Source organism: Artemia franciscana, chromosome 12, assembly GCF_032884065.1.
Source record: "Artemia franciscana chromosome 12, ASM3288406v1, whole genome shotgun sequence".
Taxonomy (NCBI): Eukaryota; Metazoa; Arthropoda; class Branchiopoda; order Anostraca; family Artemiidae; genus Artemia; species Artemia franciscana.
Window position 1 is genome coordinate 16010811 of NC_088874.1, and position 18292 is coordinate 16029102.

Here is an 18292-nt window from a genome sequence, read left to right on the forward strand (position 1 = left end):
CTTTTTTGTACACCCCCCCCCCCTCCCCTCGAAACAAATTCGGGATATGTCTTTGGTCATGGCCTTTAAAAGGGTCAATATTTGAATGTACAAAGATGAAAAAACATCCTAAGATATTAGTTTCCCTATGAGACACAATCTATTTTAATAACGAAGTCCCAACATTATTTGTTAGCATTAAAAAAAAAAAAAAAAACAGACAGGTAGGTTAAGCAAATACTTACGCATATTGGGAAAACTACTAAGGAACTTAAAAAGACTATATTGAAATTCAAGAAACCATTGTAAATATAGAAGCTGAATGGCTCAGTGCCATAAAGATCAGGTCCATGCGAAGAAAAAACGTTGTAAAGTATAATGTTTAGAGTTGGAAGAGTCATCTTTCCATAGTAATAATACTCAATAGCCATCATTGGAGCCTAGAAAAGAGAATGTACAATCAGCCATGGTACTAATTTTTCATAGCAAGAATTGCGATCCCACCAATACGACAAGATATTTTTTTCAAGAAGGGGGGAGGTGTTATCACCAGCAAAAAGGAGTGCCAACGTGATATGCATATTTCAATAATAACAAGTAAAACAAACCTACCTTACCAACGCCGGCAAATTTGGGAATGGGGTTCAATGGCTCAAAAAGTGGTGCGACATAGATGAAAAACAGTGCAACGAAATTCAGTGGGTCAGAGAGCCACAAGACATTCTATCTGCCTAATAAGCAAATTTCATATTTTCCAAATAGCTTTCGTTTTTTCTCCAAGGATAATCGCACCATACTAAATCAATAAGGCCCACTTAAGCAGAAATTTTGACTTATATTGCCCTTTTTAGCAGCAATAAACTCCACCACAGTCGAGTACCAGTTCTTACCATTTTTTTATAACACAATTCTGGCCCAAATATATTATATTACAAAAAATGTGAGACGGCCAATCCGCTCAGAAGTATCGAAGGGTAATTAAATACACTCCCAATTTTAGAAGTCATTCTGATGCGCAGTTACTCAGTCCATAAGAAAATAGTAGTTATTACAAACTTGTATCCAGTAAAAGTATCGGTGATGGAGTATCGGAGTTGCGTATCAGCTACTAGAGTGGAGGTTAGTGGTCTTTTTGTTCGAAGATGGGTACATAAAGCCTTGAAAGGTGAATTTTCGGACTCTAATTTAAACCTTGTGATAGACCTGATTCTGATAAATTCGAAAAAGGGAATTGAACCCCGAGATTCATTTGAAAGATTGTAGTTGAGTATTTAAATATGGAAATGATGCAATTAAAATTGGAATTTGAGTGCATTCTTGAGAAGTGGATTTTCTGAAGAAAAAAAAAACATTTTCTGAAAGCATTCTTATGCCGAGATTATAGGGTTTTGGATATTTAGGATAAACAACGGAAGACATATGAATAATTTTTTTATTCACAGAAAGCATCGACCGACAAAAATACAAGAACAGTCTTTCTGTTTGCGTAAAATTACGTTTTTATGTTTGATTATCCTAACTTACAATAAAAGGCATTCAAGCCACAACAAAAAAAAATTATTTCAAACTATAATTGGCAACATTCTTTTCGTAAAGTGGATTTGAAGTGAGTAGTATCTTTCTCCTTCGAGTGATTGCAACTGAATTTGAATCAGCCATCTGTTGCTGATGCAGGTAGTATCGAATCGTGTAGAAGCAGGTTGGTACAATCATCGTTTTATCCCAAACAAGTCATTATCTAAAATGGCTTATAATAACGTATACGTTTGCTTTCTATGTGTTTCTTTTTTTCTAACAGCTTCCCTGCTTTCTTATTAGGAGTCTGGTCCTCACTATACCATGCTTTTTGTTTGTATTTCTGCAACAAGTCCCGAGCCTGCTGCAGTTGGGTCTTAATAAATAAATAAATAAATATCATTATTATATATAATTATATATATAAACCTGACTATGTGAAACAAGAGGACTTCAAGTTTCACGGAAATCGCCGAGTCCATAAAAATGTCTTTACTTATAGTTATTGTAAGTTGCAATAATAGATTTAATGAGCTCTAGCAAAAATAAGAACAAACTCGTTGAAACATCTCTTAACCAACACATCAATATGAATAATTGCAAATCAGGGTACTCCACACAGTTTAGGATATTCATATTTTGTAGCCTAGCCAAGTGCATTGGGACGGGGGTCAATGGCGTGACTCTGTAAGCTAAACCAGAGTCGACCCAGCTCAAAATGGGTACCTGGAGAAATCTGGGGAAGGTAAACAGGAAGGGTGTGCGAAAATACAGGATGGTAGACCCCCAACCTCCCATTGCACTTCCTGGTTGAAGGGCCAAGAAACAGAGATCAGAACCGCTGGTAGGGACTGTAAAGTCCAATGCCATATTCTTTATCTTTTTTACATATTCATTCCAAAATACATTATAGTTTTTGTGCTGGTATGTTTCTAAGAGAATCTAATGTAAGATCCGTGAGCAATATTACTGCTTTACAATCACAGTCATCACATCTCACCGTGCTATCAAACTAATTAAAGAAAGAATTTTTATCTGTAGTTTCCCAGGGAAATAATAAGGGGAAGTAGCTTAAGCACGAGCTCTGAGATATTTATTTGAGCAGTCAGGGGTAAGAGTCCTACGTGTGCAGTAAGGCATTCTATTTGCCATGTTATCGTTTGCTAACATATTGGTATTAAGTTTAAAATCTTTGGAATTGTGTCTAAGGTTTGTAGGTTCGTTTCACAAAAAGCTGAGAGCTATTGAACGTAGATGTTAATGATCTTCATAGATTTTTCTGCCCGGGTCTTAAAACGATTAGGCTGGATAAACAAAGTTATTACAAACTATCGGTTCGATTAGATATTTGATTAGGTATTTATAACTGAAAGACAAATTTTCAACTGAAGGTGACAAAGCGAACAATACACACATTACTATGGACAGTAAATTCTACCCTTACTTTGACTCATCTTTGGATATTTTACAATAGTAAAAATGTCATTTGGCTCATTGAACTAAAAGGGTCGATGGTCACTGAGGTAACTAAAAAAAAATATAGGTTCCAAATCCTCTTTCCCTCAGACTCATATATTATGACATGGATTTTCAAGAAATCTGCTTTATTGTACATTATGACTTTATATTCAAACTGAAGATCCCTGCGCTCAAACACACGGTTTACCATTTGAAAAATAATTAAGTATTTTTCTTTCTAACCAAGATTCGTCAGATCTTTATTCTTTGTCTTAAAAAAAAATAATGTGAAAGAGGAGGCGCTCACGTTTGCGCCTAAATAACAGATGAAATACTTCTTAGGATTCTACCGCAATAACGGACTTTCCATCACGAAGACTATGCTTCATCATCGAGTGCGGGAAAGTTACTTTGAATACCTCCCGAAGGTCGTGAAACAAGAACAATTGGTTATATATTCGTGTATAAATGATGGAAGTCATCATAATTACAGTCCATAGCAGAAATGGGTTTGATCAAGACTATGTACTGATTATCTCTGATCTTCAGTTACAAATTCAAACAGTCTGCAAAAAGTCCTTGGAGATGCCACGTTGATTGGTTAAAGACCATAGACAAGAACAAGTATAGAACTTCCATCTTTTTTTCTGGGTAGGAAAAGAAACATGCTGAATAAGGTAAAGTCTTTAGAGACTTCGTTATGTGGTAATCGTTTATATGTTTAGAACCATAATTATTTATAAGTTTATAAAATGTAAATATTTAAGGTTGAAAACTTCAGAGCAGAATAGAGATGAGATTAATTCCAGCTGGACCTGTAACTACCTCGAAGATTCTGAAGGACAACTCTGTTTTTTAATGCAAACGTAGGCTTACCAAAATCAGCATCAGTGACTGCATACTCCATTTCACGAATGAAAACAAATCCTTCCGCATAAAAACCATGTCTATTGCTATAGGAAGTCTGAAAAAGATATAAGGTAACCATTTAGAAAAAAAAAAAATCAATAGTAGAATCACTTAAACTTGAAGGTTTGAAGAGCAATGTCTCGACAAAAAATCAAAAAGGATAAAACATTATATAAATCAAAATAATGAAAATATTTCAGGTAAGTTACATTGTTAGGTAACAACAAGGTCAAAAAACAGAAATCTCTCAGTTTTAAGATCCCTAAGAGGGACCTTAGCGTTTCTTGAAAGATCCAATGAATTGGAAAACTATCAGATATTTCGTAATTAAAAAGTGCACTTTTTCTACTCCCCCCCTCCTCGCCTCCGTAGAAGAAATTCGATAAGCTTGCCTACATGAAAAATGCATATGGGTACCCTCGTTTACCTTCATCACAAAAACATTAAGGCTAGGTATATACGTGGAATTTTTCATGCGAGGCAGAAGGGATGAAAATATTTAAAGTAGGTTAAATATTCAAAAATAAATGAGAAATTTTGACAAACCGTACAAATAGTGCTATTTCAAGGGAGTGTGGGCCCTTCCCTCCCTCCTCTGAGCATGTGCCAGGACCGAGCATAGATGGGTGCTCGTAAAATTGGACTGAGCAAACGCAAGGTGAAAGTGTGATATAAATACACCTGGAGGAACTTTCCTGTATACATCCTTATCCTATCTTCAGAAAAGTACAGTCTTGTTAAATTTTGAAAAATCAGAACAAACTCTAGAAACAGAAACAGACTACCAGAAGGTAGTATTTGTGTAGTTTTATTACCTGAATAAAGCCAGATAACATATAAAGATCATTATAATACACGAGCATGCAAACAGGAAAGAACCGGTAGGCCCTCCCAGCAAACATAAAATAATAGGGAAAGCTACAGAAAGAAACCATGGAAGACAAAGCAGATGCAGTTCTCAAAACATACATGAAGTCTGTCTTCAAAAATAGATCAAACCGTCTATGGTAACTAATAACTACTAATTTAGTGAACTTCTTTAACTGAATTGCTGGCCAGACTCTGTCTACTGTGATCACCAGTTATAAATGATTGCACAGGGGCTTCTACAGTACTCATGCTAATAATTATGGTATATTGATTGCTGATGACCTGAATGCTAATCTGCTCAGAAATATCGTCTTTAATGATAAATTTGCATACTCTTCAAATTATTTACAGCCTTTTTCTTCCTAATGATATATGTGTGTTCTTAAATAGCTCAAGTAACTGATCTTAAGTTTAAAAGATCTAAAGCCGAACTGGCCAGCCATGACAAAACAAAGACAATAATCTGAAAGAGACGAACAGGTCTACGGCCAGTAAAGGAAAATGAAGGTTAGTTTTAGTTTTAGTTTTATAATTTTTTTTTATTTATATTATTTTAGCTACAGATTCTAGTTGTTTTTGTTTTTTGTTATTCTACGCTGAAGACGACTTGTTTTATACAGGCAAAATATTCCTTTGATCTTTGTTCTCTTTGTTTTTCTTTAGTGGCCATAGACCTGTTTGTCTCTTTCAGATTCTTTTCATTGTTTTGGTCTTAAGTGACTTAAATTCATAGATAACTCATAAGCTACTAAGTCTAAGCTCCACCATTCAGCTTCAGAATACCAGCTTCCAACTGTATGTAAAGTTCAAGTCTAGTGTGACTTTACAGGTTCTAAATCTTTCTCTCTTCCATGTGCTCGTACCGTAAATATTCCTTAAGATCATACCGCCTTTCCATTTACAACTATAGCAAAATAAAAAATATTATACCGTCAAACTTTAATTTATAATTAAGGTTTTAAACTATTTTTTTTTTTTTTAATAACAATAAAATTCCGAATATTTCGGCTTAATATTTAAGACAAAAGACATCCTTACTTGTGCGCTGAGATTTATTAATTGAAATAATACATTGCTTACATGCAAGTTTTCTTTCACTTTTTTTTGTAGAGCGTGTGATTATTTTCTTATTTTCTAATTTTTTCATATGTTTATTGAAGCCAAGTACCCCCCTCCCCCCGTTGGTAAAGGCTTTCAGAGGTGGAGTCAAAATATTCCAACTCTTATTATAATTTGAACAATAATTAATTTGTTTCTTCACGGTCTTATTTAACATTTCACCCGTTTTTTACTGAATGTCTGGCTGTCTTCATAAATAAGACTTTTAGGATTATTCCTCAGAAACTTCTAGAGACTGAACCTTCTCCCTTGAGCTGCTTTAGCATGATGCAGCCGTGTCAGTTTGTCTTAAACGTGTGATGCTCGATGAAGATACTGTCAACTGCTGTTATAGTATATGTATACATGAATCTTAAAGAGAAAGTTCTCACGGTGTATAACACTATTTCTGTTATTATAATTTTTGTTGCCCTCGCAAATCCACTTTGTAATCACTCTCCTTTTTCAAATTAGAAATTTACCGTCCAAGGATGCTCCGTAGATGTAGAACCACTGTGTGAAACTTTCTTAAGTGAATCAATTTTGTATTGCATTTCGTTGGGTGGGGTCTCAGGAATCTCTGATACAACTAGCCGTAAACTTTATTAAAGTAGAAATTTGATGCGGCTTTAACTCGTATCAGTGGCAGAAGGCAATTCGTTACCCTCAACAATTCTTCTATTCTGGCGTGATTATTTTTAACATACCTTTAATCAAGTTGAAGATTCAATTTGTTTAGCTTTTGATACTGGATCTGCACAACTGGAGGTTATGGACAACACAACTTGAGGTGCACTGGAGGTTGTAAGTGGATATCTTCATACCACATGCAAAATTGTATGGAGGATGTTTCATACTTCCTTGCGATTGATTTTTCAATGCTTGTTAATCATGCGATACTTCCCGATTCTTTAATAACGTTTGTACAAGTCGTGATACAGAAAAATTGCCTGTTTGATTCTAGTATTCAAGACAATTTTACTCCAACAGTTTTGGCTTCAAATCTGCCAGAACTGCAAGAACATCTGCTACCATTTCCTCTGGAATTTGTTTTTAGATACTCATAGTAATCAGTTTACTTATAAAAATACCTTTCAGTTCCATTCACTGTTTTCACTCCTTAAGTGTTATTAAGTATTACTGGCTATTAGCGAATTATACTTATTTCTGTTTTGTTGATGTGTGTAAAACGTTTAACCGTTTAAACCACTTGACGCTAACGTCCTAAACAAGCATGGTATTGCCTAATCTTATTTGCAATACCTTTGTTTTGGTTGACAAGACGGCTTTTTATGATTCATTCGAATTCTGAGACAAGTCCACCGTTTCTTCTGGAAATGGTAGTTATCCACTCTTCTGTTTTTGTGTGTTGTCTTGATCTTGGTAAGTGCCTAGCCTGTGCTAGCGGAATTGGTTGCCACATTGGATCAAAATGGATTGACACTATAAGTTATACTGATGACCTTGTAGAGTTAGGCACTCGTCCCAGTGCACTTAATAGATTACTCAAGATTCGGAAAAGTTAATGCTCCTGATAATGTTACTTCGTACAACACCTGGCAAGCGTTTGCTTGATGATGGTCATGTTAGCCATACCGTGAGGTCAGTTATCTCAGAGGCAATCTGTAGCTTAACTGTCTTATGGTGATATTGTGGAAGTGAGAAGATTTAAAATAAACAGTTCTACAACTCGTCAAGATGCCATAGCTCCGGTCCTAGTCAAATTCAGGTCGAAAGAAATTGCCCAAAATTTTTTAAGCTTAAGTTGAAACTAGTGCGCACTGGTATATTTGTATCAGAAAATTTAACAAAGCAGAGACGGGACATTCTGAACCTAGCACGTGAAAAATACGATAATAAACAAGTGTGGTCTGATCAAGGCCGAATTTATATACGCCTTGCGAGTGATGCTTTCCCCCGTCGCCTATGGTCGTTGCAAGATGTCGCTTAGATTTTTTTTTTTTTCCAATAGGAATCAGTACAGTTTATATTGTTCTTATTTCTTGATAATTAGTTTTGCTGTTACACCAGAAGGATCGGTTGGATGAATTAGAAAATAATGCTTTAGATGTTAATGAAATTTTAGAGTGTAAAATTGCTCAAGATAGTGTTGTAAAATGCCCTGAGCCAGTAAGAAAAAGTCAGTATGTATCGTTTGAATTTCCAATACGGAAAGAAAATAAGAGCTTACGTGTGTCTGAATGGAATTGCCATGTTACGTCATCGTCTGAGGATATTGAAAATTTTTTGTCTGCTATGAATAGTAGTATTGATGTATTAGGTATTTGTGAAACGTTTTTATCTATGGACAGCTGTCTCTCGTCTTACATTTTTCCAGGTTACCAAATGATTTCGAAGGTTAGAAATCGGATGAGACAAGGAGGTTTGTCTTTTTTGTTGAAAAATGGAATAAAATTTGAAGAAAGGGATGATTTATGCCTTTGGATTGAAGGGAAGGTGGAATTTTTTTCTGTGGAAATTGTATTTGTTGAGAATAAAAAGATAGTAATTTGTTTGGTTTATAAGCCACCTAGCACTCCCTCGGTTGAGTTCCTTGATTTATTTGATTATTATTTATGTAAACTTCTGTCTGTAAAAAATGAATGCATAATCATGGGTGATTTTAACTTTGATTTGTTATGTTTGAATAGCTATAATTTTGAGTTTTTTAACTTTATGTTATCGCATGGTTATTTTCCAATGAATCGCCTTCCTTCTAGAATAACTGAACATTCTGCTACTCTTATTGATAATGTGTTTCTCCCTTCAAATTTAGTTCCTGATTCTTATTGTGATATCATGATCCATCCGGGATCTGATCATCTTCCTGTTTCATGTACGATAAAGCAACGGAGCCCGACTTACGAAAAGTCTAGGCGTAAACTTATAAGAGATCTTCGGCCGGCAAATTTACATGAGTTCCGTGAACAAATAAGTGTAATATCGTGGGAGAAGGTGTATGAAGAACCGGATCCCTCGCGTGCCCTCGACAACTTTCTTGGGATAATTACTCCGATATTTGAGTCTGCTTGTCCCTTGAAACTTACTAGGAAAAAAGAACGAGATATCCCCCGAAAACCCTGGATTGATGATGAAGTTGTTGTAGCTATAAATGCTCGTAACGCTTGCTTCTTTAAAAGTTTAAATGACTCATCTGAAGAAAGTAAAAATGAATATATTCGTCAACGAAATTTAGCGAATAAGTTAAGACGTTCAAAAAAAAAATATTACATCGAAAAATTTAATGAACAAAAAGGTGATATGCGGGGCACTTGGCAGACCATTAACGGCGTGATTAAAGGTACAGGTAAACATTATGGCCTCATAAATGCTATCACTGTCGAGGGTGTTACAGTTACTGATAAGCAGCAGATTGCTGACGAGTTTGGTAAATTCTTCTCTGGTATTGGAAGTAGAATCAGGGAAGACACTTCTCACGGAGACCCAGCGAAAAGTGACACGCTCTTTGAAGATAATCGAGGTGAGCATCATAAATTTCAATTTGAAAAAAGTGTCAATTGAAGAATTAACAAAAATTGTGAAGAATTTAAAGTCAAATGCTGCTGGTATTGACGGTTTGAATCTGAAAGCATTCAAAGTAGTTTCAGTGTATCTACTACCATGTCTTCTCTACCTCGTTAACCTGTCACTTGAAGTCGGCCAATTCCATGAAGCGCTTAAGCAAGCAAAGGTCCTACCACTGTTCAAATCAGGCAATAAGCAAGATATGACGAACTATCGACCTATAAGCTTGTTACCACAATTCTCAAAGATATACGAGAAAATAGTACATCGACAGCTGTATGAATATTTAGACAAGCTCGGAATATTAAATGAGTCACAGTTCGGTTTCAGAACTAAACATTCAACTGTTCATGCGGCATACCATCTAATGGAGTGCGTTAATAGTGCCCTAGAAAGGAATCTTATCCCTCTTACTGTGTTCATAGATTTTAAAAAAGCATTTGATACCGTTGATTTTAATCTTTTATTAAGTAGGCTAGCTTGTTTGGGAGTCCGTGAGAAGTGTTTGGATTGGCTTAGGTCTTACTTGCATGGTAGGTCCATCAAAGTTATGATAGATGATGTGGTAGGGAAACCCTTCAATGTGAATTGTGGAGTGCCCCAAGGTTCGGTATTAGGACCTTTACTGTTTCTTATATACGTGGATACAATGCGTTTTTACATTCCTGGTGCCGTAGTTACATCATTCGCAGATGACACAGCGCTTACAGTGATTGGGGAATCTGTCGAAGATCTTATAGAGATAACTAATGTAGCTTTGGAGAATTTATCTCAGTTCACAAAGCATAGTTTTCTTGCAGTGAATACTTAGAAGACTAATTATATGATATTTAGTCGTATTGGTAAAGTTGTAAATAACTGTCATAGTATTCTTTTACAAGGTGTTTCCATTAGTCAGGTTTTTCAATGTAGATATCTAGGATTTTATTTTGATGTAAATTTTAGTTGGATTCATCATTACAAAGTTTTATCTTCAAAATTGGCTCGCGGAGTCGGTATTTTAAGAAGATTTCATAATTTTTTTTCCTCTACATGTCCTGAAAGCAATTTATTATTCAATTGTCCATCCTTATTTAGTGTATGGTTGTTCATTGTATGCAAGCAATTTTTCTATTCATGTAAAAAGGGTCCAGATTATGCAGAATAAGGCAATTAGAAGTTTGGGTGAGTATCTTGCGTGTGGTAGTACTAGAAATAGTTTTAGAGATTTAGATATTTTGAATATCGATTTTATTAAATCTCAACAGATTTTAATTTTTGTATACCAGGTTTTAAATGGATTGTCTCCTCAATATTTTAGAAGTTTCTATCGATATAATTCAAATTATCACGATTATTCTAATAGGAGCTCTGATCAGCTGACTAGTGAAATCAGGCATACAACGCCATCTGGGTTTATGATTAAACATGTAGGTGTTGTTATTTGGAACTCAATTCCAGAGAGTGTTAGGTGTTCTGAAAATCTTATGTTATTTAAAGTAAGAATAAAAAATTATTTTTTGAATAAATTATAAATTATAATGATAATGAGCTAATTGTGTTATTATCAAAAGTCAACTTCATATTTTCACTGCCTAATTGGCAAAAATTATACGAATCTCCAAATGATGCAGTTTGTGTATCATATTTAGAATAGGTAGAGTTTAAGATGACATTCAGCAAAATTGCCTTGCTTTAGAATCCATACTGAACAATCAAAATTTTCTTCTAAAAATTCAATAATAAAGTTTTTGGAACATTTATGATAGTTATGTGGATTCACGCTACTTCTTTTTCGCTTTCTAGAAATAAACTAAAACTAAATTTAATTGATAACAATTAGCTATGAATGCTGGTGCTGCTTTCTATCGATATTAAGGTTAATATTTAATTTGAAATGTGGGTTATCAGTTGAATGTGGTGTCTCATTTTCTTTTTGTATTAGTATTCTAATTTTCATTATTATTTCCTTTTTTCATTACTTTTATGCTGTAATTTTTTTGAACACGTTTCCCTATTTATCTATTTTTGTTGTTTGTTTATTTTTCTCTCTTTTTTAGTATATGGTCTTTTGACCGGAATAAATATCGATTTAAATTAAATAAAGGCCAGCGATGCAGAGTGGCATCAAAAACCATCTTCAAAAACTAATCTGTTTTTCAATGAAAATGCCCAAACAAGATATTTTTCTAAAGAAATTATAAAGGGTAATTTACTCCCCTACCAATTGACACCCTCAGCAATGCATCTTAATTGCTAGCTTTCTCCTTTATTTAATAAATAAAATTTATCCGTTTGGCAAATGACCCGTTAACGTGACAACATGTTTGGCATTTAATTAAGACAATCTAAAAAGAAATATATAAATAAATCACCCAATAAGACCAGCAAAAGGCCAACTAATAATAGTTGATACAGCAGTGTAGAATATTGCTCTTCGATAACGTCCTGCAAACCACGATGCCATAGAATACAACGTCATATACCTGAAAAATTAAACTTCCAATTAGGTACTACTACTACTGAAAAATCGCCGGAACATTAAGCGCTTGGGGCCAGAACACTGACACACACTCAATCCTCTATCTCCCCCTCTTTAAGGTTTCTACTTCGGCGACCTCCCAAGCAATCTCCAAGATTTTAGGTTGTTATTTCTAATTCTTTCCCCGCTTTAATGTAGGCTTAATTTAACTACGACAATCAATCTATTTAAAGAGGAAAATAGAATTTAAGTAGCACAATTTAAGGAATGGCAATATGATACACAAATCTAGTTGCCATAATGAAATACTGACGCTTTTTGATGAATCAGGTCCCACACACTCCCCTAAAAGAAGCAGATAGCCAAATTGTGATTTTTATGATAAGGCAAATGTTAGAAAGTATTTTTCGTAATAATCGATACATACTGGTCCCCAAAGACTACGATAAAAGGAAGTTTATTTTTGAGAATTGAGCTGTCAAGGTGTAGCACATAAAATTGACAAAAAGCAATAAACAATTAGCAAATATATAGATTGATAGATCACAATACTGTCAGGAAAAGGTGAAAATAAAGTGCCTCGTAAGGGCATAAATTGTCGCTGGCCAGCATTTACCCCCCCCCCCCCCCCCAGGAAAATACCCCCCAGAGAATATCCACAAAAAATACCTTCATGGAAGATCCCCCCATGAAAAATCCTCCCGCGGAGAATCACCCCTCTGAAAATGCCACCCCCCCCACGACAAACCCCCAAGCGGCTGGTTGGTCGCCATGCCCTTTGGAATTTATAAAAAAAAGGACTAGAAAAACAGGACGCTACAGTTTTAGCTTTTTGTCCCAATTCTTTAAGAACGATTCCTGAAACACAATGGCCTTTTAATTATAATAATAGCTTTTTTTATTTCTACAAAAAAAATGCGTAAAAAGCGAGGTCTTGAGGAAGGGGCAATCCCTTTCCTGTACGTAATAATTTCTGTCCGTTTTAGGTTTTGATCTTGCTCCTTACTTTCATTTGAAAAACTTGTTGTTTTTTTTTTTATTTACTTACTTACAGATAGTATTTGTTAATGGGAAACATACAGAGCAAATTTTTTAAACAAAAATAAAAGAGCTTTATCAAACCAAACATAAGGAGAAATAAAGTAAAATAACCTTATAGAAAAAGTCTAATAGAGTCTAATAGAAAAAAAAACTATAAAATACTTTTTTCTACGAATAAGACCGTGTCAATAAAAAACGAACGTGTCAATAAAAAACGTGGAATATTTTCCTTGGGGGCGGGGCTACCCTCCAATGACATTCCGATGAGTCTTGGCGGCGGGGTAGGATTAAATATGGAAAGGTGATACATCCAAAATACATTTCTAAACATAGATAAGGGCAAAACATAAATTACTTGCATTGAAAACGAAGACGGTAGAAAGGCAGAACTAGATATGAACATCCCATTGCCAAATAGTAGAAACAGAAAAGTTAACAAACCAACGTCCTTTCCGAAGCGCCGCATTGTCTCCCTGTAAGGAGAAAAATAAAAATAGCATTAAACTCCGAGAACTGGAAAACTCAGAAAAGTAAACGCAGTTAAAGAAAGAGAGAGAGAGAGAGAGAGAGAGAGAGAGAGGGGGGGGAGGGAGGGAGAGAAAAAGAAAGAGAGAGAGAAGATGTAGAGGGAGAGATTGAGAGAGGTACGTGGTGCTATCTTGTGTGGTACCGTCTGCCATAATTAAACGGGCAGCAATGATATGTTTCTTGTTCTTCGTATCGTCTTAGGCCGTTTCTTCTAATCTTAGCAAAGTGCTTGAATTTCTTTTTCTGCATTTTTTCAAATAAATGTTAAATTTGGGACAAATACTTTTGGCTTTTAGAGGGCTTCCCAAAGAATTATTTCTTCTCTTTTAGACCTAGCTTCAAAAAAGCAAACGGGGTGGCGTGTAAACATTTGCTTTTTATCTTCTTTTTTCAGAGCTTTTAAATAAGTTATGCACAATAAGGTATATTTTCTGGCTTCCAATTACTTATCTCCTAAAGTGTTCGGATGCGAACTCTTTTTTTTTTCGTTTTAGAACATAAGTTTTAGTTTAAATACACAAATTCACGCGAGGCAAAGATAGATAGATAGGTAGTTCATTTTAGTCTAACAACACAACAACATGGTGGAATAAAGAAAAAAAAAGAGAGACGAAAAACAATGCTTTAACAATGAGGGATCAATTTATGGTTGTTGTATACATTCATAACTCAAATATTACACGCCACAGCTGGAAGTCATAAAGATGTTTAAAGGCATCTTTTCTAGCATGAACTTCTTGCTCTGTCACAACTTTACATAGATCAGGAACTTGATACTTATTCAAAAGAGATGAATTTCCGTCGAAGAGCGGCATACGTAAAAGAAACGCAAACATCTGCATGACTCGGATTTAACTTGTTGTCTCTCTGTTTCTGTGAACCATTCCCAAAGTCGGGAAAAATAAAGGACATTTAGTAATGCCACTGCTCTACTTAGCTTTATCAGAATTTGCTGGTCGTAGGAATACTTCACCGGGGCTACTTTAGCATAGCTTACCTTCAGGTTAGGCCCAAGAGTATGAAGGCAAAGAGTTCAGGTAATGTTCTTATCTTAGCTGTACAGAAGACCTAAGTATTTAATCGAAGACGACGCAATAGACAGAAAATAATAAAGAATGTTCAAGTGACATTGGAAAAATTTCAATTTTTTTCCAATAATAATAAAAATTCCTGTTCTCACGAAAGGTTTTGTTGATCCAAAGTTGTCAATGAGTAAATCTATTCTTGGGATTGCTGATCAACTTTTCGTTAACCAGAAAAATCCCTGAGGTCCCAGCTTCTCTTAAGCAAAAAACGTACGTAAATGTAAAAAAAGGAAACATGACAGACTCTAACCTGTCATGCATAAAGTTTGGGCGTCTCAAAAAGCTATTTTATTGATGGAAAAAATGTTGGCCCATAGGTTTTTAGATTCTTTTGGTCCCAAAAAGAAAAAAAAATAAATGAAACTTGATTTCTGTACATTCAGCTGATACGACTTATTTTTAGGAAGTTTAACAGCCTTAATTCTAGAGTAGAAAATAGGTAAAAGGTTTACTAGTTAGTCGATTAATCTTTATGCCTTTTATCTTGAACTGTCTTGTTCTTTTTCGGCCGATTCTGGATATGTAATTTTCATTGATTCCATATTTATGAATTACAAACGATGCATATTTAAAACTGTTTGTGTAAATGAGATTTCAAGACATCCTAACTAGGTAAATTGCTTTCGAGTGGTAAGCCCAAACCTGAAAACTAAATCTTTTAGGAATCAATGTTAGCAGAAACATTTTCCTCTATTCATAAAAACAAAAGAAGTAAGAAAAACAAAACAAAAACAAACGTTGTTAATGAAACTTTGAAACTTTGAAATCTCCAAAGACAAATAATCCCTTAAACCTGAAGTTTTCAAATTTTTTTTAATTTTTACCAAAACGAAAGGGAAAACAACAAGGCCGAGGAATTTTCAAGACATCCTGCAGCTTACTCTTTCTCTTAAAGCCTTTATGCATCTTCTACAAATTCAGAAGTTAAGAAGAGCATCAACTGAAAAAAAGCGTTGCTATTCAAATTTTTTTGTGAATGTTGAAATAAGGTTGTTAAAATGAATTAACAACTACACATATGACCACAGTCCATTCACTGGTGAGTCAAAGCATTAGAGCTTTGGAATCTTCCTTAAAAATAGGAATAAAAATATTTAAAAAACAAAAAAGTGAAAGCCACTTAAAATTTAAGCCTAGCAGGGCTAAACTGAACAAATCTTACCGACAAAGAAATAGCTCTCCGCTGAGACACAAGCAGGCAAGGTAAAAGCGAACACCATAGAAAACCATAATCCTATATCCTGCTAACCAGTTAAAGAGCGCTGCGGGTATAAGATGAATTATCAAATATGAATACGAACGAAGTCCATACACTGGTGAGTACTCCCAGGTTTGAAATCCTTTACCATATAGTAGGTTATGAAGCTGAAAAAAAATGTTTATTAACTGATTACTACGCAAGAGTTTGACATCTCCTACCAAAGCCTTGTAACATAAAAGTTTAGCATTTCGAGAAAATCATTCATATTCTATGTTCCTAGGTCACCTTTGGTAACGATATTATGTGAACGCCCCTTGTATTATGTAATAATATTATTTATGGAGAGTTCTAGAAGATTGTTTGGACTAACCAACAATACAGCTGGTAATTGATTAAAGTTAAGGCTAAAAACATATGATCAATTAATTGACATTGCAGAAAATGTAACTACTTTTTACCCTTTTTACTACTTAAATAAGACTTCAGCTCCTTTATTACGAGGGTTTTTTAGAAACTCCATATGTAATTTTTTTTCGAAAGTTTATTTGCTTTTACTGGAACACAACAAATAGAAGAAATTATTTTCATTATACACATTTAAAAGATACAGTCTTAATGTAGCATATTCCAACTCTAGACAGAAACGATTCTCACAACAGTGCAGTATATTATAAAACCCTTTTATATTAAACCCTATTATATTATCACAACAGGAATTTTATTAACCCTTTAGAATTTAAGAATTTAATAAATAGAATTTAATAAACCCTTTTTTTGTGTGAAGGTGTAAATGGCAGAAACAGAAGTACTTTTCGTCTCGAGGTGTTACCACATCCAACATGAACTCGCCTTGGGCAGCAAAATATTTGTGTTGTTTCTTGTTACAACATAAAATTAAATTGAAAAAACAAGTTTTTTTTTACTGAAAATAGAGAGCAACATTAAAATTTAAAATGAACAATAATTATTCCGTATGGGAAAGAGGCTGTCCGCTCCTCAACGCCTCACCTCACTCTTTACGCTAAAGTTTGACTCTTTGCCAAAACTCTACTTTCTAACCAATAAAAACTTAAGCGTAAAGAGAGAGGCGTTGAGGAGGGGACAGCCCCTTTCATATATGGACTAATTTCTGTTCGTTTTTAAATTTTAATGTCACTCCTCACTTTCAGTTAAAAAAAAAACTTTCTTTATTTAATTTCTGGACGTTTTTCAACTAATGCAGGTTCAAATTTGGCTCACCATAGATGAAAAATTGAAACAAAATTTGCATTTTGATTTTGGCAGATTTATTTTGTATATGAAGGTTTGTCCCCCCCCCCCCTCAGTACCTTGCTCTTTATGGTAAAGCTGTTAGCACTTTTGAAAAAGCTTTATATTCTATTTAAACGGTCCCCGTGTTTCAGTAGACGCTCTTAAAAATTGGGACAAACAGTCAAACTTTAGCATAAAGAGCAAGGTATTAAGGAGGGAGAAACCCTTCATACATGGAATAATTTCTGTTTGTTCTCAAATAATACCAGTAAATATGGCTCACCCTCCGTGAAATATACCCCTCCCGTCATCAAAAACTCCTCCGTGGAAATTTCATCCAATGCAAAGTGCAACCCCTCCCCCCTGTTCAATTCCCTCCAGACTGTTCCATCTGAGAATCCATTCACCCAGTAAAACTGCTTTGCAGACGATTCAAATGCGTAGAAATTACTTCCTGGAAATCAAAACACGCGGAAAACACCCCTTGATAATTACCTGGAGCATCTCAACATGAAAAATTTGGCAAAGAGAATGTAAGACAAATACAAAGAATTTCGTGTAGTAATTCTGTCAAATCCTCCCAGTGTAACATTTCCTCTGGATTATTCACCCCCAGAAATTTCCCTCCCCAAGGAAGATTCTCCCTATAGAAATCTACCCCAAGCTCAACCCCCTCCTCCAAAAAATGCCTGTATACTTCCCATTAAAAAATACTATACATAAGCAATGGGCAAATTTCATAACGTACATGCCTCTCCCCCCAGAGTGAGGGGGTTTATTTTAACATGGTGACTCTGACATCAAAAATAAGTTACTGATGATTATGAATATGATTCCTGAAAAAGGGGAAGTACCTAACAAATTTGGGAAAAGCCTAAATAAACCACTGTATAAGAAAGGTGATAAGAGTGAGTGTGGTAATTATTGCTGTATTAGCCTGGTCTCTGTAGGTAGCAAATTACTTAGTAATATGATACTTTTTAGACTGAGAGATGTTGTATACAAAGTTATAAGAGAAAAAGAGTGCGGTTTTAGAAAGTGTAGAGCATGTGTTGACCAAATTTTCATTCTTAGGTTAATAATTAAGATGTCCCTGAGTTATCAAACACCTTTGGTCCCCAGTTTTATTAAATTTTTGAGCAAGCGTTGGATTCTGTTGATAGAAGAGCTTTAGCAAGGGTCTTCTTCTTGTTTATTAGATCATATAACTACATTAGACTGAGTAGTGCTACGTAGGAGAATAATACTACAGAAGTTAAGGTAGGAGATGAGGTTAGCAGATGGTTTTGCATCAAATGAGGAGTTATGCAGGGTTGTGTTTTATACCTTTTTCTATGGATCTTTTTGATGGACATTGTCTTAAATAGCACA

The 18292-nt window shown here is 34.8% G+C and overlaps 1 protein-coding gene across 1 annotated transcript in view; it reads right to left on the reverse strand.

Moving 5' to 3' along the window:
* Positions 1 to 18292, reverse strand: part of LOC136033741 (alpha-1,2-mannosyltransferase ALG9-like) — an 86321-nt gene that overhangs the window by 30037 nt on the left and 37992 nt on the right. The window contains exons 3-7 of the mRNA XM_065714636.1: positions 15632 to 15834; positions 13216 to 13329; positions 11709 to 11819; positions 3829 to 3916; positions 225 to 419 (exon numbers count right to left, since the gene is read on the reverse strand). Of these exons, the coding sequence (XP_065570708.1) occupies positions 225 to 419; positions 3829 to 3916; positions 11709 to 11819; positions 13216 to 13329; positions 15632 to 15834 (711 nt within the window). The remainder of the gene's footprint in view (positions 1 to 224; positions 420 to 3828; positions 3917 to 11708; positions 11820 to 13215; positions 13330 to 15631; positions 15835 to 18292) is intronic.